Source organism: Ustilago hordei, assembly GCF_900519145.1.
Source record: "Ustilago hordei strain Uho2 genome assembly, contig: UHO2_contig_15, whole genome shotgun sequence".
NCBI classification, from domain to species: Eukaryota; Fungi; Basidiomycota; class Ustilaginomycetes; order Ustilaginales; family Ustilaginaceae; genus Ustilago; species Ustilago hordei.
In genome coordinates, this window is record NW_024545281.1 from 633,495 (window position 1) to 655,966 (window position 22,472).

At 52.4% G+C, this 22,472-nt stretch overlaps 7 protein-coding genes across 7 annotated transcripts; 3 read left to right on the forward strand and 4 right to left on the reverse strand.

The window, feature by feature from the left end:
- Window positions 1-518: 518 nt before the first annotated feature.
- UHO2_05865 (related to YPK9 - vacuolar protein with a possible role in sequestering heavy metals) lies at window positions 519-4,877 on the forward strand (the record flags this gene model as incomplete). Its single annotated transcript, XM_041558764.1, has 1 exon — window positions 519-4,877. The coding sequence occupies one exon, from the start codon at window positions 519-521 to the stop codon at window positions 4,875-4,877; it is 4,359 nt and encodes a 1,452-aa protein (XP_041414698.1).
- A 284-nt stretch (window positions 4,878-5,161) lies between these two features.
- Window positions 5,162-5,782, reverse strand: UHO2_05866 (uncharacterized protein; the record flags this gene model as incomplete). The annotated part of the gene is made up of 1 exon (XM_041558765.1): window positions 5,162-5,782. One exon carries the CDS (start codon window positions 5,780-5,782, stop codon window positions 5,162-5,164), a length of 621 nt encoding a protein of 206 aa, XP_041414699.1.
- Window positions 5,783-6,444: 662 nt separating this feature from the next.
- On the forward strand, window positions 6,445-7,620 carry UHO2_05867 (uncharacterized protein; the record flags this gene model as incomplete). The annotated part of the gene is made up of 1 exon (XM_041558766.1): window positions 6,445-7,620. One exon carries the CDS (start codon window positions 6,445-6,447, stop codon window positions 7,618-7,620), a length of 1,176 nt encoding a protein of 391 aa, XP_041414700.1.
- Window positions 7,621-7,777: 157 nt separating this feature from the next.
- On the reverse strand, window positions 7,778-8,146 carry UHO2_05868 (uncharacterized protein; the record flags this gene model as incomplete). Its single annotated transcript, XM_041558767.1, has 2 exons — window positions 7,778-7,866; window positions 7,957-8,146. 2 exons carry the CDS (start codon window positions 8,144-8,146, stop codon window positions 7,778-7,780), a joined length of 279 nt encoding a protein of 92 aa, XP_041414701.1.
- Window positions 8,147-10,301: 2,155 nt separating this feature from the next.
- UHO2_05869 (uncharacterized protein) lies at window positions 10,302-12,314 on the reverse strand (the record flags this gene model as incomplete). The annotated part of the gene is made up of 1 exon (XM_041558768.1): window positions 10,302-12,314. One exon carries the CDS (start codon window positions 12,312-12,314, stop codon window positions 10,302-10,304), a length of 2,013 nt encoding a protein of 670 aa, XP_041414702.1.
- Window positions 12,315-13,243: 929 nt separating this feature from the next.
- On the forward strand, window positions 13,244-16,432 carry UHO2_05870 (uncharacterized protein; the record flags this gene model as incomplete). The annotated part of the gene is made up of 1 exon (XM_041558769.1): window positions 13,244-16,432. One exon carries the CDS (start codon window positions 13,244-13,246, stop codon window positions 16,430-16,432), a length of 3,189 nt encoding a protein of 1,062 aa, XP_041414703.1.
- Window positions 16,433-20,883: 4,451 nt separating this feature from the next.
- UHO2_05871 (uncharacterized protein) lies at window positions 20,884-21,924 on the reverse strand (the record flags this gene model as incomplete). Its single annotated transcript, XM_041558770.1, has 3 exons — window positions 20,884-21,181; window positions 21,239-21,609; window positions 21,688-21,924. 3 exons carry the CDS (start codon window positions 21,922-21,924, stop codon window positions 20,884-20,886), a joined length of 906 nt encoding a protein of 301 aa, XP_041414704.1.
- Window positions 21,925-22,472: the final 548 nt, after the last annotated feature.

The following is a 22,472-nucleotide window of genomic DNA, read 5'->3' on the forward strand; positions in this document are numbered from 1 at the left end:
GTCAGTCACAAATGACCACAGCTGTAAACAACTTGAGTGCTTGCGACCTTTTTGTTCGCGAGCGCTGTTTGGCGCTGTTTGGCACTGTTTGGTGGCATGTGACCTTCAATAGACCTCGGCACAGCCCTCAAGTCGGTAGTGCCGTCTTCGTGAATGCGTTTGTCTTAAAGATGTCCTATTGGCAGTACAGATAGAACATCTTCAATCGACGCAGTTTGTGACTTGAGACTTTTTGACTGGAGGAGCTTGCTATCACAGCACGATTTGAATTGACTGGTGTGATGCCCGAATTCCCTATTTTCACGCCGTCACATCGCAGCCACAGGCCACCAGCCAGAGAAATTTCGGCTTGCTCAAGTCGGAACTGCCGATCGGTGTATGCTGCAAGTTTCACAAAGGCAAACGTTCCTATACCTCACCTTTGCCATCTCGACCTCTTATCGTGCTTTTCCCACGACTCGACTCAGCATCGGCTTCGCTCCGAGGTGTAGCTACGGGCAGTTTGGCCCACAGTTACCATGCCAGAGCCAGACCGTTCTCGTCGCGGCCAAGGCTCGTCCAAGTCGCAACAGCATTTCGAGATTGCTGGCGTTGAATATCAAGCTCCCTTCCAGCTTCCAGCCAAGAAGGTCAATCTCGATGAGGATCACCCGGCAAACGAAACAGACGCCACCGAATCCGCCTCTTCTCCTTACTTTGACGACCAGGAAGCCCGAGAAGCCATCGAATGGGCTCGATCTCAGCAGGAAGCTGAGCTAGACACTACCACCAGTGGTACCGCAGCTGGTGGCGCAGTTGATATCCGTCGTAGACGGCGTCGAGACAGTCAGGTAGCCAGCTATGACGAAAATGCTAGCATCTTCGACGGCCCCGGTGCTGGCGCTGTTCCTAGCTCGGTCAGCAGTATGCGTCACGAGATGGCCAGACCAGAGCTAGGACGTCGAGCCTCGAAAAGCTCTCGCCGTCGCATTTCGATGGAAGGTCGATCCCCGCCTCCTACTCGCAAGATGTCGTCTGCATCAGCTCACAGCGAAGCGATCACCACATCTAGCCAACGTAGTGTCTCACCTGACTCCGTTGCCGGACGGTGCAAGCCCGCAAGCCAACGAAGCGGAAGCGCTTACCGTTTCGGTCGCAGGAAGCGCCTCCCTGAAGATGCTGAGCTCACCGGCTCCAGCCAACCCAAGGGCATGCTCGGCTCCATCCTTGCATCCATCCGACGCGATCGCGGCGACAATGACGACGATGACGCCCGCAGTCGTCGCTCCTCTTCTCGACCTCTCCTCTCCCGAAGACGCTCATCTAACTCTGTAGTTTCATCTCGAGGAGAAAGATCCGATGCAGGACGTGATGACGACAATGAAGATGAAGATTACCATCGCAGAGGTTGGAGCGATGATGACTACGGCTTTGATGACGAGGACGACGATGATGATGGCTCCTACCACTCTTCCGATGACGACGATACCTCCGGCCGCAACGGCATCCTCCCTTCCGCCTTCGGTACCCTCAGTGGCACAGTCGATCCCCTCTTTGGAGATACCCGCTTCTCCACCGACCATCCGCCCGAGGACGAGCTTGCCGGTCGCGATCTCGAAGCCGGAGATGCTTCGGCCTTCGGCCGCTCCGATGGTGACATTCACTCCAACGCGCACATCCACAGTCAGCGTGCCGGGATCAGTGTCGCTGAAGCCAAAAGGGAGCTCAGCTTCTTGGACAAAACTTCCAAGAGTCGTCAGCAGATCTATCTTGCAGAAGAAGATGCCCTCATCCGCTTCACCGCTTATCGAATTCTTGTTGCCAACCAGATTATCTACACAATCATCTGCTGTCTCACGCTTGGAATCGTCTACCTCATCGGGCGGTGGCTGCCCCGCTTCCGCCTTAAGCATGTATGCAAGGAGGTCGAATTCGAGGATGCAGAGTTCATCGTCATCGAAAACCAGTGGGGTGACCTGAACAAGGAGAAGATCACCACCATACCTTTTGCTCGCCCACTCGCCACCGTCTTCCCGCACTCTTCTCGCGAACCGCCTGCAACGCAAGCCGACTTCCAGTCCGCTCCGACCATCAATCTCCCTCCTGAGCTTGTCAACAAGAGCAATGCATCCTCCAAAACTGCCTCCGCAAAAAGCAGCATTATCAATGGTGGCAACCCGGCAACGGGCGATATCAACGGCGTCGATGCGCCCACCAAAGGTGCGCTGCCCATGCTCTCTGGCGTTCAGACCGAACAGTTGATGGAGCTCTCCTTTTTCGACTACCGCTACACTCGATTTGCACTTCACCCACCTACTGGCCGTCTTCGCATGATCAAGGACTGGCGCGACCCACTTTGGACTTCGCTCCCTGCCATCAACAACGGTATCACTTTCGACGCCGAGAAAGATCGCACCACCATCTTCGGTAAGAACGCCATCGAGATCAAGGCCAAATCAACTTGGCAGCTCCTGGTCGACGAGGTTCTTCACCCTTTCTACATGTTCCAGATCGTCTCTATCATTCTCTGGTCCATCGACGATTACTATTACTACGCTTTCTGCATTGCCGTCATCTCGCTCGCTTCCATCTTCACCACACTCATTGAGACTCGTCAGACCGTCAACCGCATGCGCGAGATGAGCCGCTTCTCCTGCGAAGTGCGCGTTCTCCGCGAAGGCCAATGGCAGGTGCTCGACTCGAGCGACTTGGTCCCAGGCGACGTCTACGATGTTGCTGAGCCTGGTCTGCTCCTCTTCCCAGCCGATAGTGTGCTACTCAGCGGTGATGCCATTGTCAATGAGAGTATGCTTACAGGTGAAAGTGTCCCTGTCAGTAAGGTGCCCCTAACCACGCCCAGCATGGTCGGCCTTCACGCAGCTGGCACCGATGTAATCCCCGATCTCGCAAAACACTTCCTCTTCTCTGGCACTCGTATCATCCGCATCCGCGGCAACGGATCAGGTGATAAGAGTGAGGCAGGTGCCAAAGCCATGGTGGTGCGTACTGGCTTTAACACCACTAAAGGTGCTCTTGTTCGTAGCATGCTCTTCCCGAAACCTATGGGCTTCAAGTTCTACCGCGACTCGTTCCGTTTCATCGGCTTCCTGGCCATCACTGCCGGTATCGGCTTCACCTTTGCCGCCGTCAATTTCGTCAAGATTGGCATTGCATGGCACACGATCGTCATTCGAGCCCTTGACTTGGTCACCGTCGTCGTTCCACCGGCGCTACCCGCAACCATGTCGATCGGCATCTCCTTCGCTATCAATCGTCTCCGCAAACTTGGCATCTTCTGTATTTCGCCCAATCGCGTCATCATCGGAGGCAAGGTTGACGTCTTCTGCTTCGACAAGACGGGCACCCTCACGGCTGACGGTCTTGATGTGCTCGGCACACGAACAATCAACCTCAAAGCCGGCAGGTTCAGCGAACTCCATGAGACCGTGGATGAGATGCCTGTTGGAGCGGGAACAAAGAGCGACACGGACGCACGCAAGATGCCTTTGTTGTATGCTCTGGCTACATGCCATTCGCTCAAGGTGGTCGACGGTGAAGTCATCGGTGACCCTCTGGATGTCAAGATGTTCGAGTACACAGGCTGGACATTGGACGAAGGCAAAGAACACTCGGCAAAGGTGACTACCAAGACCGGCACCGCAAAGAACGGCAAGTCCAAGCTCACAGAACGACCACCTGCGCTGGTCCAAACCGTTGTGCGACCTCCTGGCGGTCAGGCCTTTGAGGTGGAAGATGCCATCAAGTCTGGTCGTCATGCCCACTTCCTCGAGCTCGGTGTGCTGCGAACGTTCGAATTCGTGTCCTCACTTCGCCGCATGAGTGTCATCGTCAAGCGTCTCAAATCGCAGTCGATGGAAGTCTTTGTGAAAGGTGCACCCGAGGTCATGGCTGACATCTGCGACAAGGACACTTTCCCAGCCGACTACGACGATCTTCTCTCGTATTACACCAAGCACGGCTACCGTGTCATTGCCTGCGCAGGCAAATCGATGACGGGCATGAGCTGGATCAAAGCACAGCGCATGCGTCGAGAACAGGCCGAAAGCGGTCTTCGCTTCTTGGGTCTCATCATTTTCGAGAACAAGCTCAAGGAAGGCACCGCTCCTGCCATCGCTGTGCTGAAGCAGGCCAACATCATTACCAAGATGGTCACGGGAGACAACCCTCGTACCGCCATCAGTGTTGCACGTGAATGTGGGATGGTCGGGCAGTCAGCACACGTCTTCATGCCAACGTTTGTGGAAGGAGGGCAAAAGAACCCAAGGGCAGTTATCGATTGGTCGAGCGTTGACGACGATCGCATCAAGCTGGACCCCTACAATCTGCAGCCGAGAGAAGTGGATCCGCATGTGCTTGATCTGGAGGAGTTCGATTTCCACGACTACCAGCTCGCTTTGACAGGTGACGTGTTTAGGTGGATGGTCGACTTTGCACCCATAGAGACGCTCAGGAGAATGTTGATCAAAGGCACCATCTTTGCAAGAATGTCGCCGGATGAGAAGCACGAGCTGATCGAAAGACTGCAAGCCATGGGCTGCACGACTGGCATGTGCGGCGACGGAGCCAACGATTGCGGTGCGTTGAAGGCTGCCGATATCGGAATCTCCTTGTCAGAAGCCGAAGCATCAGTCGCAGCACCTTTCACATCGAATCGCGGAGATATCGGCTGTGTCATTGACACAATCAAGGAAGGAAGGGCAGCACTGGTCACCTCGTTCGGCTGCTTCAGCTATATCTGTCTAACATCCCTCCTGCAGTTCTGTTCTGTGCTTTTGCTCTATTCATTCGGTAGTTCACTCGCTGACGGCCAGTTTATGCTTGCTGATTTCAGCGCTCTGTTGTTGAGCGTCTTCTCAGCTCGCACCGGTCCTCCATAGAGACGATGCGGAGGACCTATCCGGACTATACACTGTCCATCATATCGTTCGTATCTCTCTATTTTGCAATACCATGGTGTGCGCACTAAGTCATACTATTCCGCCGATCCTTTGTATTCGTCTCTCACATGCTTTCGTCCAAAGGGGTCTTCCAGGGTCTTCAGGCTTCTCGGAATCATTGTTCAGCACTGTCGTTCGTTCTCACATTGAGTACGCTCTGGTTTCATTGTAGGCTTGCGCGACAGGGTATAAGTACAGTAAGAATCCAGAGCAGCGACGAGGAATCAAGCGTCTCCATCGTGCTGCATGCTTCGCTCGACAGCTTTATACATCTTGCTGCCGTGTTTGCGTGTCTTGTTCCGTCTCGATCGGCGGGACAGTCGCTGAACGCCCTTCACAAATTTGACGACATACTTGGACAGTACCGACTCGAAGAGGAAGCAGAGGATGGTGTTGAGCACGACCGCAATGAAGAGCGCAATGTGGAAAGAGCGCGGCAAGGAGACCAGTCCCAGCAGATCAAAGACGAGTCCCGAAGGTGTGAAGAGTGCAAAGAGCGAGAACAGCAGCAGAATCGTCACTGTTGCCATTAGCCATACGTTCGTGTAGACCGGCTTCCGGTATGGGTAGCCTGTGGAGTACACGATGGACCCGATGACATATTGGAATGAGGAGACGAGAAAGACGGCCGAGTTCTCGGGATTGCTGGTATTGAGCTCGTCGGGGTTGATCTCTGGAGGCTCGTACCAGTCTTGTCGACGAGTGTAATAGAATGCCCACATCTGAAAGCCTCCGCAGATAGCCACCTGACCAATCAAGCTGACGAGCACCTTGACGGATACAAGGTTAGCGGTCGGCGCCCGAGGGTGGATCGGCGTATGAATGTGCGAATATTCGTTCGCCATGGTGACCGATAAAGACGACGAGGACGAGGATGGAGAGGGTGGGGGCAAGCCTCGAGACAGAGGCTGCAATTCAATCTCGTTCGAGGCAGAGATACTGGCGGACACTTCGTCTAAGCGATTCAGAAGATGGGTTGCTGATTTAGGAGCCTCGTGATGCCGGGAGTGCGGTGAGTGCCGGAGACCGGGTTGTTGGATCAGATGGAGTAGCGACGATGGTGAACACACGCTGAAAACTTGGAAGCTCTCGTTTGCCGCTACGGAAAATGGCCTCCACTCGAGGTTGTTCGTTTACGCGATCTGACAACGTCGAAGTCGGATAAATCCGTCTCATGACGCATCGGTCAATCGGCTAATGTCAAAATGCCGAGCTTTGTGCGATCCTGCTTGCCAAAGCGAGTATAACGCAGACGTGCATGTCCATCTCGTTGAGCGACACTAGACCTTTCTTCCATCTTAACCTTCCAGGCCTTTTATAGATGCTTCGGGCTCCGTCACTGCACACAATCCTCATCTCCGTACTTGTCCTGCTCGTATCTGTTCTCTTCTACCGCGACCAGAAGCGCTCAACCTCTCTGTCCATTCATCAACTTGGCGTTTTCATAGATGCTGAACTAAGCGACACCTCTTCTACATCGGCCCCACTTCTCGGCCACATAGACACGATGTCTTCGTCAAACAGCAGCTCAACATGCACGCCAAAGGTTCTGATGGTGAACGACGATGGCCCGCCCTCCTCGTCTTCACCGCACATTCTCGGTCTCTACGAAGAGCTCACTGCGCTCGGGTGGGATGTCAGCGTCGTCCTTCCCTCTTTTCAAAAGTCATGGGGCTCCATGCAGTTCTCGCTCCAAGGACCCGTCGCATACTGGTACTACTATCCGCTCAAGGACAACTTTGATGGTAAGCACCCTGGCACAGCCGAGTCATGGTCTGCTACTCGTCGACCGATCAACCGCGAACGAGGCGAGATTGCAGAATGGGTCCTCATCGATGGCTCGCCAACCACTGCCTCCAACTCAGGACTGTTCAATCAGAATGCATTCTTCGGAGAGACAGAAGAGCAGAGAGAGGCACCCGCTAGCACCACGACGCCATTTGACTTGGTCGTCTCGGGACCCAACTTTGGCAGGAACACAGGCACAGCATTCGCGTTGTCGTCTGGTACATTAGGTGCTGCCTTGGCTTCTTCATTAGCTGGAGTCAAGAGCATCGCTGTCTCGTTCGGCCACTTCACCGCCAATCCACCAACTCTCGTCGATCGCTCCAAGGCAAGAGGTCCTGGTCTCCAACCAACGGAGTTGCGGAGCATCGCAGCACAGGCCAACAAGCTCTCAGCTGACCTCATCCAGCGCCTGTACGTCAACTGGGACAAAGAACCCGACGTAGGATGCTACAGTATCAATGTTCCGCTCTGCGAGACAGTCACAAAGCCCGAGGTCGTCTGGACGCGCATCTGGGAGAATCGCTACGGTCCACTCTTTGCTGCCGAGTCCACGGCCAAATATCTGGCTCCACCAGCTCCACAACCTCCAACAGCACCGAAACCGGAAAATGTACTCCACTTTGCACCCAACATGGCATCCCTGCTCGGTCCAAAGAAGCTACCTGAAGGAACAGACGTGTGGGCTATCCTCAACGGTTTCATCAGCATCACGAGGTTGAGACCTAACTTCATGGAGGTGGACAAGGATGGAAGAGGGCTGGATGTGCCCAAGATTGCTACTGGCGAAGAGGTGAAGCAGCAGGGACAGACGAATGCGGCTCAGACGGATGCTCAGCCAGCCCTTGAGCAGAACTTGCAAGATGGTCAGGAGGTCGGTAAACGATGGCGTCTGTAGGTCTTCCTCGCTCTCATTGTGCATCTATTCAGACCGAAATAGAAGCAACACTGTCATCATCATGATTGGCTCTTCATGCGTATTCGGTCGATCATTTAGATGCTGAACAGTAGCTGTGATTATGCCTTGTACTATTGCGCTGTTGACATGGTTTCGTTTAGACATCGGGCTTGTCGGGACCAGACTGAGAAGAGTGGACCTTCTTGTGGGTCTCATTGGCTCCAGCATGCATGTGCGGCTTGTTGGCTGCATAACGATGTCCTGTTCGTGTCAAGAAGAGCGAAGCATCAATCTCGTGCTAGTTTTCGAGCTAAGTGTGTCAAATGCTGGAGGAACTGTGAGAAGGAACACTTACATGAGCCTGGGTCTCCTTGCGGATAACATCGCCTCCTCGGTCGCCAGTGTTCACCTCGTAACGGCCGGCTTCAGGGCTGGGAACAACATTGACGGGCTCCTTTGGATCGGCCTTCATGTTGCCGCCTTCGAGCGAGTAATCTCCCTCGCTTACACAGTCCAAAGTTTGCATATCAGAAACAACAGAGCTGGATTTCAACAACAAATGCAAAGAGGAACGAATGACAGACAAAAGATGCAGATACAACCGAGTCAGAGAACAAGACCATGGACGAAACGATTAGATGCCTGGCACGGATCCAAGCTCAGGTGTTCCCTCGGAATGAGGCTTGGAGTGCTTGGTTTCGAAGAAAGCCTTTATGGAAGGGATCCCCTTCGCTTCATCGTTTCGCTTCTTGTCGAAGCTCTGGTAAGCCTTTGCGACATGGTCGAAGGTGAAGCAGTGAGTCAAGATCATAGTAGGACCAAACTTGCCCGGCGCAATGTACTCGTTGATGACCTTCTCCACGTAGGCCTGAACAGGTGCTTGGCCGTTACCCTTCAACGTGATGGCCTTCTCCATCAGAGCGCCGATAAGGGATCCAACGCACAGACCAACATAGTCGGCAATGACGCTGATGCGACCGTACTTGCGAGTGGCTAGAATGCATTTGTTGAGCGTCTCGGGGATGCCAGTCTCGAGCGAAAGCGTCTGTATGGCCTTGTGCAGCAACGACTTGGAGTAGCGGCAGCCAGCAGCGTCGAAGGAGACATCGACACCGTCAGGAATCTTCTTCATCGCTTCCTCAGCTACCTTAGAGGTGTGAACAAAGTTGATGTCCTCGACGTCGAGACGGTCTGTAGCCCACTGAAGACGAGGAGCGACATTGTCGATAAGGATGACCTTCTTGGCGCCAAAGACCTTGGTGAGCCACTGAGACATGAGCTGACCGATAGGACCGGCACCTCAGATGGCAGCGGTCTCGCCTTCCTGAAGCCAATATCGACAATACTGTGGTAGGCGGCGGGGGTCACATCCGCTAAAAACAAAGCCTACTCATCGGGGACCTCGTCGGGAAGGTGGATGCAGTTGACGTCACCGAAAGGAACGCGGAAGTATTCGGCTTGGGTGCCGGCGTAGCCACCGAGAAGGTGAGAGTAGCCAAGGATCCCGCCGAGTTTCTGTCCGTAGAGTTGCTCCGTCTTGCCGCTCTTGTTGGTACGGTCGCACATCGAGAACTGCTTGGCTTTGCAGTACTGGAAGGTGCCACAGGCGATCGAGAAGGAAGCAACCACGCAGTCACCAGCCTTGAACTTGGTAATCTAAGCATCAACGTGTTCAACAGTACCGACACATTCGTGGCCGAGGATCTGGGCTTTCTCGAGGTCAGGAATGTCAGCGGGGTCGGTGATTGTGGGCTTGTCTACGGTAGAGACGCGAACATCGCGCTTGCCTTGGTAGTTCAAGGCATGCATGATGGACTTGCCGGGCTTGTAGCCATCTGCAGAGGCGGTAGGGAGCTTTTGAGACGTAGACATGATGTGCAAAAGTGCTTGGGTATTAGTTGCGATGGTGTTGGAAGCGGCTTTGAGACAGAATCAAGGCAGAGGCTAGCGAAGGGTTGGGAAGAGTCTCGTTTTCTTTGGCTCGATGCGACCCTGTACATCTATATATCTTCTGGCCTCATTCTGAACTGAGCCAAACCCTGAGCTCGTTCACATTGCTGAATGTTGCAAAGGTAGCAGACGCTAGAGCTCAGCCGGTCGGCGCAAAACACACATCTCCGCTTTGACCTGACAAGAAAGGGAGATGAGACACCACAGGCTTAGTGACTGCTAGGACGAGTAGTCGTCGACTCATTTTGCAGGGACGTGTCCAGAATCGCAATCGCTTACCGGACGAGCCCTGACAACGATGCAGCGCGAGGAAGGTGCAAAATCAAAGGCTGACTGTCGTGTGACACGTGTGGCGGGATGCTTTCTCAGGGTCTCTGTGTTGAAGATATCCGAGCACACCAGAACGACTCTTTTCTCTATCTTCGGTGACAGCTGCAAGGCTGTTCTAGAAACCGAGCAAGCAAATGTCACTCAGGGCAGGCGTGTCAATGGAAGGTCAAGGGGGTTCGCCTACCGATGACGACCCATGACGACCCAGCAATGGTGCTGGACCCTAAGAATGCTCACCGTTCTAGGGAGGAATTGTGGTTCAGGAAAATGGACGCAAAAATTAAAGGTCATGGAAAATACGGTAAATAAAATTTCTGACGCTGTTTCGTGATGATGTGCTTTGCTATACTGTATGTGTGGGTATCTGATGCATGATATGCGGACGGCGAGAACTTGTTCTTTCAATCGCTCCAGTCGGACTCGTCTTGCTGCTCGCGTAAAGGGACTGGTGAGAGAGGTCTGGGTCGTTTGCTCTGGTGTGAAGAGGAAACGCCGTGTGACGCTTCTGATGGGTTCGTGGTGTGCTTTGGTCGCTTTTTGCCACCTCGTCCCACTGATCGAGGCGAAGACGAACTGTTCTCTTTGGAAGCGAGCTCCTGGGCGATATTTTTTGCTAGAAGTATGAACTCGGCATTCCTTTCATCCGCCGATTGGGCAGGCCAGTCGCCAGCAGCAACTTTTGCTCGCTCAAACACGGCAATCTCGGTGGGGTCAGTTCGTAAAAGCGAGTCGAGTTCCTTCGCATCGAACAGCCATTGGTCAACCTGTTCGTTAGACAAGAGATCGATCGGATGTGTTTCAGCTAAGGGGCCTTCAAGTACGCCGGCTTGTTGTAGACGTGACGCGATGCTGGGCCAGATAGCCGCATAATCGCGAGCTTGGGATGAAACGCTGATCCGAATGTCGTCGCAGTCTCGCCCGTCTCTGATTGCAGTGGGAGCAGTTGCAAGGAAGCAAGTTAGCTCGTCTTTGTCCAATTCATCGTCAGGGCCGGCCTCACGATCCCTGCTGTCAGACGCTCCTTCGTCGCTGCTCAACGCCTGTATTGTCGGAGCGTCGGCTGCCTTTGGCTGTGATGAGACCTCGTTGGCCCCCTGCTTCGGATCGTCCTGCCAAATTTTGGCCGAAACCGCCCGCCACACGTGCAGTATGTCAAGCACATGAGCCAAAAGCTCGCGACGAACCATGTCGGTGATGCTCGTCATTGAGGTGTTCGTGTGTTTCTGGACCCTTTTGAGGCTCTTCTTTGCGTGTCCTCGATGGGTGATCGTCATCATTCCGGAAAGCCAGGGGATCTTGGAAGCCTCTTGTCGCAAAGCTTGACATATTTCACTGTGCAAAGCAATGGTAGCCTTGCTGGCAAGGTCTTCACTACTGAGCTGAGGTACTGCTTTGCTGCCTTTGTGGGAAGGATTGAACTGGAGGGCGTGATGGGTGTAACGAAAGATCTCGTAGATGGGCGCAGGAGACTTGAGGTGAGACTCGATCGCGACAACAACGATGGCAAACGCAGCAAGCTGAGGCTCGGTGGCGAATCGAGACCGCTTAGGCCACCAAAAGCTGCAGAGATCCATCGCAGAAGTTTCGATGGCCTCGAATGGCGTGTTAACAAGGCTACGAGTCGGATTAGAGTTGACCTGGGGCGTTGAGGATCGAAGCGGCTCTAGAAACTTGGCGACTGCTTTGCCGAAAAGAGGCGAGCCGCGGTTGACAAGATGAAAGTGGAAGAACATGAGGATGCGATGGACGTAAGGGTCGGGATTGGCGAGCTTGACGTGGCGGACTGCATCTGCGACGAGAAGTTTGAGCAGTCGAAAGGAACGCTTCACGTTGGGTGTAGGCTGATGCGCTGCTTCTGATACGGTCTCAATGTCGACATGAACCCCTTCGCGTCTCAGCACAGCATAGCAGCACGCAGTGGCTAGCAAAAGGGAAGCTTGTCCCCATTTGACCCGGCGAGGGAGCAGGAGAGAGGGCACACCCTCATCGTGACCATTTGCTATCGCGTCCGTTGATGAGGTGGCTGGTGCTTCCCTCCAGGAAGCCTCACGAGCGCGTTGAAAGAGGAACTCGACCGCAGAGAAGAGACCAGAATACCCCAGAGTGGCCAGTGTGCCTTGAATGCGAGCATCGACTTCGGGCTTGCGATGATACTCGTTGAGCCGCCGTGAGTCCTGGAGAGTGTTGGACCAGAGAGGCCGCCCTGATGGCCCTACTAGGGATTGGATCGACGAAGCAGGTAGCCGATGATCTACGGATCCACCTAGAGAATAGGCAATGTCATGTGCACTGGTTGGGTTGTAAATCTGCAAGTCGTCGAGCACAGCACCACACTTGGAGCAGACTTCTTGACCTACGTCTGCGATGAAGCGGAGACCATCACTTGATCCGCAGTCCGGGCAGGCTCGCTGCATGGCTTCAGCGCTGTTGTCACTTCAGACCTGCAGTAATCCAAGGAGGCGGCGACGGTGGCATTGCGACGATCCCTTCGTTGTCTTGTTGATCGAGCCTTACCGAAGTGCTTAGTCTAAAAGGTGAACTTCATGTCGGCGTTTTCGCGCTTGTTTTGGCGGTGCTTTTTTTATTGGTTTTTAAGATGTTACGCCTCTGTAACTGACATGCTTCAAGTGGGCAGAGAAATCAAGTCACGTTACACGAATATCCTCCGAAAAGAAGAATTTGAGAAATACAGCAACTAATCGTGAGAAAGCGCGTCTGTTCTGCATTGCGGATCTGTGTTACATCTCTGCACTTTGTGTGATGGTCTTTGCTTCCGCTTCTTCTCTCTATACTTACCACACAACAGTCGTCCCCCCCCTTTCGGCCTGATTCGCAAGGCGACATCAGCCCCAGCTTGCTCGCTCTACTGCTCTTGAGCGGGCAGATTAGGCTTCGATCATCGGTCTCCGTCGCACTGTCATTACCCTCAACAACGCGCTCCGACTTTGACTGAAACAAAAGCCTAGCATAGTTACATTGACCGCAAGACCCACACGCTCACCAGCCTTTGTCCTTCTCAACGGCTACTGGATACCTCCTCAGATCGACGCTGTCGAGCGCACATCAAAGACGATACGCAACAGCTGATATAGCTTTGTCTTTGCGTCAGCATCTCGGCTGTCCATCCAGCGATACGGGGTCCGACCACGATCGGTCCCCTCACCAACGATCAAAGCCGACCGCAACCGACCGGCTTCGAACCTCTCCAAGCTAGAGATCCGATAAGGTGGAGCCCATGCGACAATAGCGTTCAACCTCCATCCGCATCCCATCCACCGATCCGCCGCCTCGACCCCACATTTCATCTTGGCCGCATCATTTTGCTTGGCAGACCTTCCATCTCATGTCGTATCCACAGCATCCGTCCCCTGCGGGAGGACCGCAGTACATGGCGCCAAGTCCTGGCGTCATTCGTAGTCAGAATCTGCCTTTCCTCCCCTCGCAGCCTCATCAGATGCCACCATCTGGCCAGTATCCGCATCCGCAGCCAGGCTTTCCCTCCCACCAACAACAGCCTTATCCCGTCAACTCCAACCAGCACAGACCCATCGCCTCGCTGCCCTTACATGCTCGCCACATGCCCGCCCCTCAAACTCCCTCCTCACGTCCACAGCCGGGCGCAGCCAGACCGCACACTGCAATGTCGATGCTCCAGCAGCGCCCAGGCTCCGCAAAAGGTCCTCATGCCTTCGCCGATCCTTCCGCATCCTTCAAGCGTCCCAAGATGGTTGGTGATGGCTACGAAGCGCCCTACCTTCTGCCTGGCCCCAGCAATCGCATTCTTCTCTCGCTCAAGTCTGGTTTGCCTAGTCAGATAGACTGGGCTCTCTCTCGTCTCGTCCTCCTCACCGCCAATCACCGTGATCAAGCAGCGCGCGACTTCACCTTCGACAGCGTCCCTGGCCTCGCCGACGCCCTGCTTTCTTACGTGCGCAGGATTCATGCCGCTCTCACTGGCGAGCATCCTTCTAAGTGGGATGCCTCCTTCTTCGAGCAGCCCTCAGAAGCTCCCGACGTCGGCATCGGCGCTCCGGGTGATGCCGGCCATCAGGGCACTTCAACGCGTCAATCTATTCCTACAAAGCCACCTTCCCACCTCGCCCTCGCCAAGCTCACTTCTCCGTCGTCAGACTCTATCCTTTCATTCAATCCCTCGCATGATCCTTCTCATGTCGTCTTGATGCGCAGGGCACTCGAGGCCGCTCTAGCACTTCGAAACCTCGCCACCCACAGCTCTAATGCACGCAGCTTGGCTTCCATCAAAGGCATCTATGCCTTCATACGTGACCTACTACAACTTCCCAGCACAGCAGTTCAAATATTGCAACAATCGCAGACAGATTCGGGATCGGCACACGAAGATGGGTGGCTTGAAATCGAGGGGATTGCCGAACTGCGGCTCTACTTTCTCGACATTCTCGAAACATTGGCGCCAAGACTCACGCTGACTCGACGCGCAACAAGCGGTGCATCAGCGATCTCTGCTTCTACTACACTCAACCGTCACGAAACCGCTTTGACCACTCCGAGAACGGTAAACGAGGACGCCACTTCTCCGGCAGATGTCATCTTCGCGACCCTTCTTTCCCTGGCTCTCCATACCAACGACCGTTCGTTTTTGATAGGTTCGTTGCGGTGTCTCGCCACCCTGGCAGCAAACGAACGCAACGAAGCGGCCTTTGTCGAAATCACGCTTCCTAATGGACAGCAATCTCCTGGCCTCCTACAACGTTGCGTCGAGCTGCTACCCTTGACTCAGGACACAGATCTGCTCGAGGCTGCGCTCGATTTGCTTTACCAACTTGTCTGCATTGGCAACAATGCCATCAAGGTCGCCACTGCGCTCAATCTGGAGCCACTCCGCCCCCATTCGCCTGCATCTCGAGGAACCAAGGAACGCAACGGCAGCGCCGATTCCCACTCTGCAAATGCAAGCAATGCACGTGCCACCGCCAAGACAGCCGCGCTGGTCCGTCTGCTCTCCCGCAATCTGCAGCTTGGACGTTCCATGTGGGAGCGCTCCATGCCGCTCAAGATACCTCAGCGATGGCTCGGCAGCATTCCGAGTCGTCAGGTTGAGGCAATGCGAAGGCAACGCGAGCTCCACTTCAGGATCGCCAACGAGACGCCTCAGGAACGATCCAAGCGCAAGAGACTTACACGGCAGGAGCGACAGAGTCTGGCCGGGCTACAAGAGCCTGAACGTGGAATTGCATGGATGAAGTTGCTCTTCCAGCGCAACCCGGACAAGGAAGTGACGCAGATGGAGTTCTGGACCGCCTACAAGGAAGAGTTCCAAGGTGATGCCGTTGCACTGCAGCCAGCGGCCGAACTGATCCGTGCGGTCGGCATTGTATTCCCGCAAGCAGCTGCCATGGTGGTGCCCAAGCAGGATGGCCAACCGCAACGCTTCGTGATTCGAGGGATCGATGTCAAGGAGCGCGACATTGATCAACTCGAACCTTTCCGCTGTCGCTGGTCGACGTGTTCCTCGCCCGCGACGAGTACTTTGGAAGCGCAGAAGGGTCACGCCAAGTTGCATGCACAGTACGCCTCGGACGGTCGTTGCAGATGGAAAAGCTGTGATTACGATGCCAAGAGCGATAAGACAGCATCAGAGGAGGAGCAGACGCAAGTGCTGGTTGCCCACGTTCTCACACATATCAAGTCGGCGGATGCTGGGAGAGCTGATGCCAAACGAGACGGACGCCCAAAAGTGGTGGTTGATGATGATCTACGTGTCGTCTCAAGGGCTGAACACACTGGCGAAGCGGCGAAGCTGATCACAACGAAGACTGCCAACGGAGCACGAGTTTTGCGCGGCAAGCGAGATCCGGATGGCGTCGAGATCACGTTCACTATCGACAAGGCTGTCGGTGGCCAGAACGGCGTTGATGCAAATGGTGCTAGCAACGGTCATCTAGCTCCCAGCAACGCGACGCCTTCGAGCGGCACGCTGGACAACCCAGGCACGTACGTATTTGATGTGACGCGAACGCCATCGAGCGGCAACGACGACAACTTGTCACCACAGGGACCTGCGTTCACCTCGATCTTGATTCTTCGTATGCTCGCAAGGCGTGCTGCCTCGCTATTGCAGAAGGCAGGATCCAAGCGAAGCAATCCGAGCGAGGATGACGAGGTCGCAGCGACGATCCGTGGGCAGGGCGACGAGAAGTTTGGATTGCCATTGCCGGCCAACTTCAGCTCCTCCGACCGCGCCAAGCAAGGGGAGTCTGGGGATGGAAACGCTCAAGATGGCGTTGATGCCGCAGGATCGATGATGTGTACAGAGGAAGACTACGAGACGACTGAGACATGGGCCGTCGAAGCAGCGACGCGATTGCTGGACGCTGTAGAAGGTGTCGAAGAAGATCTTCTGCATCACTCCTCGCAGAACGACATCTTGTCCTCCTACATCAACGAGACTCTGTTGGAACTTTGCCGTCGTCCTGCGGCCTCTTCAAGCCGAGAGAATTCTAACGGGCAAGTGGATCCGCAGGTTCTGCGAGACGAAGCCTCGCTACTGTAACGGGTGCATCATTATCAATATCAATATCAGTGAATAGAGGCTAGAGCAGTGGATGATGAAAGCGAAGCTGGCCATTGAGTAAAGAGGAACGCGCTCGATGTTGTGTTGATGTCGCTTGAAATTGCAGAGTGAGAATGTGGCCCAAATTGAAAGAGCAGCAGCTGGAGCATGTGGAGACTGCTACTTTTGGACTCAAATTGAAGAATGCCAAGGTTATACGCTGTCTGGAGCTACCAGCAAGCTCATGTCCACAGGCATACATTCTTGAGAAAGGTCTTAAATTTCTCACTCATTAGTTACATCTTAATGGTCATATATATACTTTGTCACCACCTTTGATCATGCCCAAATGAGATGAGCTATCTTCTATATACACCTGTGTTGTCACCTTTTGCAATATAGCACATGATCCATTGGTATGACAACCCCCATGTGCCTCATTGTCTTCATCACCTGTGCATGTTCTAGGCCTCTTGGTGTCTTGGCTAATGCTCACACATCCAGGTTGGAATGCCAATGCATCTTCAACTCCCCCCTTCAATGGCATCTCCAGCCCCAACAACCAAGCAAGGTGAGCTTTGCTGATGCCCTTCAAAGGCTTCATTAGAATGTCAGCTATGTTGCTTGCTGTCCCAACAAATTCAATCATAACTTCCCCCTCCTGCACATGTTCCTGGACAAAATGATATTGGGTGTCTATGTGCTTCAATTTCCAATGCTTGGCTGGTGTCATGGGCCTGAATGCTCAAGAAGCAGGAGGGTCACTGGTTCATATGGAAGGAGCACAGGTATCGAAGATCTAGTCAATACCATTAGAGAGCATGGTCGTAGTGCAGCCTCCATGGAGACCATGGACTCCTATGGACTCACATGCAAAGGAGGACCGAGCCCATATGTGAGGAGGGCCAGGCACAGCCACGAAGAGGACCAAGCTCAAGGAGCATGCAGATGGTTACCACTCAGGGGCTTGAGAGACAAGAGTCAAAGGAGTCGACACCAGGTCCAGAGGAGGAGGAGCAGTGTCGAAGGAGTTGACACCACTCAGGAGGCACAAGGGTGCCAAGCAAGCAGGATAGCAAGGAGGAGGAGCAGTGTCAAAGGAGTCAACACAGCTCAAGAGGCATAGGGGTGCCAAGCAAGCAGGAGAGGCCTCCTGAACAGTACTCGATGAAGAAGGTACTCTCTGGAGAGAGAGCAGGAGCAGCATCACTGGCGATGCTGTGAAGAGGTATATAACCATGCTTTCTCATCATCAAAGGTCAAGTGGATCCTCATCCACTCTACACACACCATAACTAGTTATCACTTCAGCATAAGTATATATTAGTTCCAGTCAGCATAGTAGCAATCTATCAAGGTTGCTCCTCCTTGTAGTGCATGTGTTGTATCACCACTACCTGACATCCAAAGGCAGTTCATAGCAAACCAGTGGTCCAGATCAAGATAGAACCGAAGGCAGTAGTCCACTGCAGTCCGGGGATCACCTCAAGCTTCAGTCAACACACTGGACACTTGTGTTGATGCCACCAACCTTATCACCAACACCATCAACCTCATTATCATCAACACTCACCAACCTTATCACCAACACCATCAACCTCATCATCATCAACACTCACACCAGACCTTGGTGTCATCATAACCTATGCATTGATATTGATTGTGCCGAGCTACCCCTGAATGGAGTGTCCACAGAGGTCAGCCAAAACCTATGACAGTATATACAACAAACATCACCCACTGTCATCACACAACTTGATAGTTGCCAAGAAACTAGCTCATCAAGACTGATACCAAGACAATAGCTGTCGCACAGTTTGATAGTCACCGAGTATCTCAACAGACCGACCTGGGTTTCAGGCGCGAGACCCCTGACAGCTGGGTCCTTACTCACCTGAATACACCCTTGACTGTCAGTGCAGAGTAACAGTCATATGTCTGGGATCTCCAAACCTCTCGCACTGCTTCGGAGGCTGCAACAAATTCTGCTTCCACTGCTGAGAGCACTATGCATTTCTGCATGTGTGATCTCCAACTGACTGGACACCCATAAATGTATGTAATCACTCCAGACATGCTCCTTTGTCCATTTGTAGGGTCCAATGCCCAACTTGCATCAGTATATGTCATCACTGGCTGCTTAGCATGTTCATTGGATTCACCTCCTAGTTGCCATTGGTACACACTTGTTTGGTTCAGATATTTGACCATGTGAATTGCTGCCTTCCAAGCACCATTGATCAGGTTGGACGTGTGTCATGCCAATGTTCCTATGGCAAAAGAGATATCTGGCTGTATGGTGTTGGACACCCATAATAGCTGGCCAACCAGTTCTTGATATTGTTTTGCCTGTGCTGGATTACACCTGTTGCTTTCAGCGATGTCCACCATACCCTGCATGGGTATCCATGATTTCTCCTTCACTGTCCCCAGCCACTTGCTCACCATGGCCTGAATGTATGCAGTTAGATCTAATGACAAATGTTGGCATGCTCTTTCCTGAGTGATCCTGACCCCCAGGGATTCTGTAACTCCTCCATTGTCTTGTGTTCCCCATTTGTTCATAATTTCTCATTTGGTGCAATCCACTTTGTGATGACTGGGTGATGCAGTCAGCATGTCATCCACATATGCTGTAATGATAGTGATCTGATTTCCTGTTCCTCTTGAGTATAAACATGGTGCACTTGGCATACAATGGAATCTGATTGTCTGGAGGTGTGAGTCTAATTCGATATTCCACTCCTGACCTGATTGCTTCAAACCATATAGCCCTTTCATTAGTTTCAGAGCTTTCCCTGGCAGTACCTTAGTCCCAACCAGTGGCTTCAAAAACACATCATGGTGTAATGTTGAGTTCAGGTATGCCTGTTTTACATCTATAGAGTCCACCTCCCAGTCACATATGGCTGCAACAGCCAAAACTCCTCAGATAGACTGAATCAGTGCCACTGGTGCAAAAACCTCTGTGTAGTCAATGCCTTCTCGTTGCATGAATCCTTGGGCCACCAATCTAGCCTTGAACTTGGTTGGTATGAGATTCACATCAGTCTTGATCTTGAGTACCCAGCATGTGTCAACCATGTTTATGCCTTTTGGGAGGTCTGCCACTTCCCATGTGCCCATCACTTCTAATCTGTTTAGCTTCATTTGCATTGCCTCCTCCCAGTGTCTTCTGTCTTCTCCAGTCAGTGCCTCACAAATGGTCAGGTCCAGGTTCTTCCTTGTTTCAGTGTTCATTGCTGTAAATCCAAAAAGTTTGTCCCCAATCCATGTTTCGGCCTTTGGATCATGTTTGCTCGAGTTGCCCACATCTTCATCTGAGATCTCTGTCATGGGCCTGGGTGCGCAGAACGAGGAAAGACCGAAGTTCATATGAAGGTAGCGCAGGAATCGTGGAATCGGGTAGATTGGAGGAGCTGTGACAAAGTTCACTGAGATCGGTAGTAGAATCAGCTCTATGGCAGATCACAGCGAAATCGGCATGAGCATCGTCGATATCACGAATCCCACCAGAATCTGCAGCAAGCAAGATCATGTGGCAGATTCCACAGAGATCGGTAGTAAGGATGTCCGTATGACGATTCACATGCGAGAGGGACCGAGCTCAGTGACACACAGTCGGTTACCACTCAGGGGCCCACAGGACAGGAGTAGAAGAGAACCATTGCCAGTCAAAGGAAGGAGATCTGTGTATGGGACACCAGCGAAAGGGACATGAAGAGGAGGAGCAGTGTCGATGAAGTTGACACAGCTCAGGAAAGACAGGAGGGACAAGGCTTGAAATGGAGAAGGTGCCTCCTTGGAGATCCCTGTGCAGTACTCGACGAGGAGGGTACCCTCTGGAGAGAGGGAGCAGGAGCAGTGTCACTGGCGACGCTGCAAAGAGGTATATAGTCCTACCTCCTCATCACAAATGGTCAAGTGGATCCTCATCCACTCTACACTCATCAAACAAACTAGTATTACTTCAAGCAACAAGTATCATTAGTTCACAGTCAGCATAGTAGTAATCAACAGATTGCTCCTCATTGAAGTGTGTGTGTTGTATCACCGTTTCCTGACATCCGAAGGCAGTTCTAGCAAACCAGCAGTCCAGATATCGATAGAACCGAAGGCAGTTGTCCACTGCGGTCCAGGGATCACTTCAAGTGTTAGTCGACACACTGGATGCTCGTGTCAACGTCATCTATCCATACTCACACCAGACCATTGGTATCAACATCAAGTTCACTTAGAGTCGTATTGTAGTTTGATCGTGCCGAGCTACCTCTGGACGGAGTGTCCACAGTGGTCAGTCGAAATCTGTCACAACATCAATACAACTACAGATTCCAACGAAAAAAGTGGCAGAGACGGTTCTGTCGCATATTACACTAGGAATTGTAATACCACTAGCACTGTCGCATAACTCGACAGAATCGGTGATAGTACTGATACTACTACTGATCTCAGGTTTCAGGCGCGCGACCGCTGACAATCTCCTCCTCATTTTCTTCCAAGATCAGTCCCATGTCCACATGTTCATTTAGAGGCTCTCCCTCCTTTTCATCAAAGAGGTTCTCTTCAGTGTACCCCAGGTCACTGAAATCTTCTTCATTTGCTATTGTAGGAGGTGGCTGCATGTCAACTGGCCTCCACTCTGTCCAGTCTGACCAGCATTTGGACTCCATGAACTTTGCCAAGTTGCTCCAAAACACATTTGGACTATAGTCCAGACTGTAGAATAGCCATCCTTTCCTTTCCAAACTGTAACCTATGAATATGGATGTGATGGCTCACTGATCCAGTTTCTTATTGTCTCACTTGACCTTGGGTATGTTCACCCATGCTAGGCATCCAAAAATGCATATGAGACACATGAGCTTTTCAGGTGGCTTTCCAAACATTGCTTGGTACAGAAACTCTCTGTCAACACTCAGGATGAGGTTAATCTTGAATGCCACAGCCTGGATGGCATACAGCCAGAACCTCTTTGATAGTCTCCTCTGCATGAGTAGCACTTGCATCTTCTCACCCAGGCTCCAGTTCATTCTTTCCACATGTCTGTTCTGTTGGCTGTTGTATCCAACTGTCATTTGCCACTTGATGCCTTTGTCATATGTCCATTCAATAGCTTCATTGCTTCTCCATTTGGTCCCTTGATCAGATTGTATTGCCTTTAGTCTCCTTCCCATCTGTGTCTCAAGATAGGATACTATTCTTTTGAGTTGAGCAAATGTGTGGCTCTTTCATAGCAGCAGCTGCACACATACATACTTGCTGTGGTCATCAACCAACACTAACATGCATGTGTGCTCTGTGGCATGTGAAGAATCAATTATCAAATCAATGTGAACAAGGTTGAGGGGTGATAGAGCCCTACATTCACTGCCTTGTCCCATTTGGGCTGTCATACTCTTGGACTGGATGCAATGCTCACACATTGGTGCCATTTCTGGGTCCAACTCTATTTCATGGTTGCCCTTCAGCTTGTTGATGATGGCCCTCATCTTATCTCAGCCTGGGTGCCCTAGACATTCATGCCATAATTGTTGCTTCGATGCTCCTGTTTTGCCCTCGATCTGTTCAAGCTCATCACCAACACCTTCAAACAAGGATGTCATCATGATCATTATGTTTTCTTGCCATGTCTCACCTTGGAACTCTAATAGTCCCCACTCACAATCTTTGGCTATCTTGAGTAGCATTCCATTTGCCAAGTGAATCTGTCTGCTGGTGATATCTAATGTCACTCATGCTCCTTCATCCATTAATGAATTGGTTGACAAGAGGTTAGCATTAAGATGCCTAACATACAATACATTGTGAAGAAAGACATCTCCATAACTTGTTGATATGTTCATGTCTCCTATAGCCATTGCCTCCAAGACCTCACTTCCAGCCATGAATACACACTTTTGACAAGTTCTTGGACAAATGAGCATGCTATAGTCATTGACCATGTGATAGCTGGCCCCTGAGTCTAAGATCCAATGGCATGGTTCTTTTGACCTCAGAGGCCTCTGCCAACTCAGTGTGAAGGAGCACCAGACTTCCT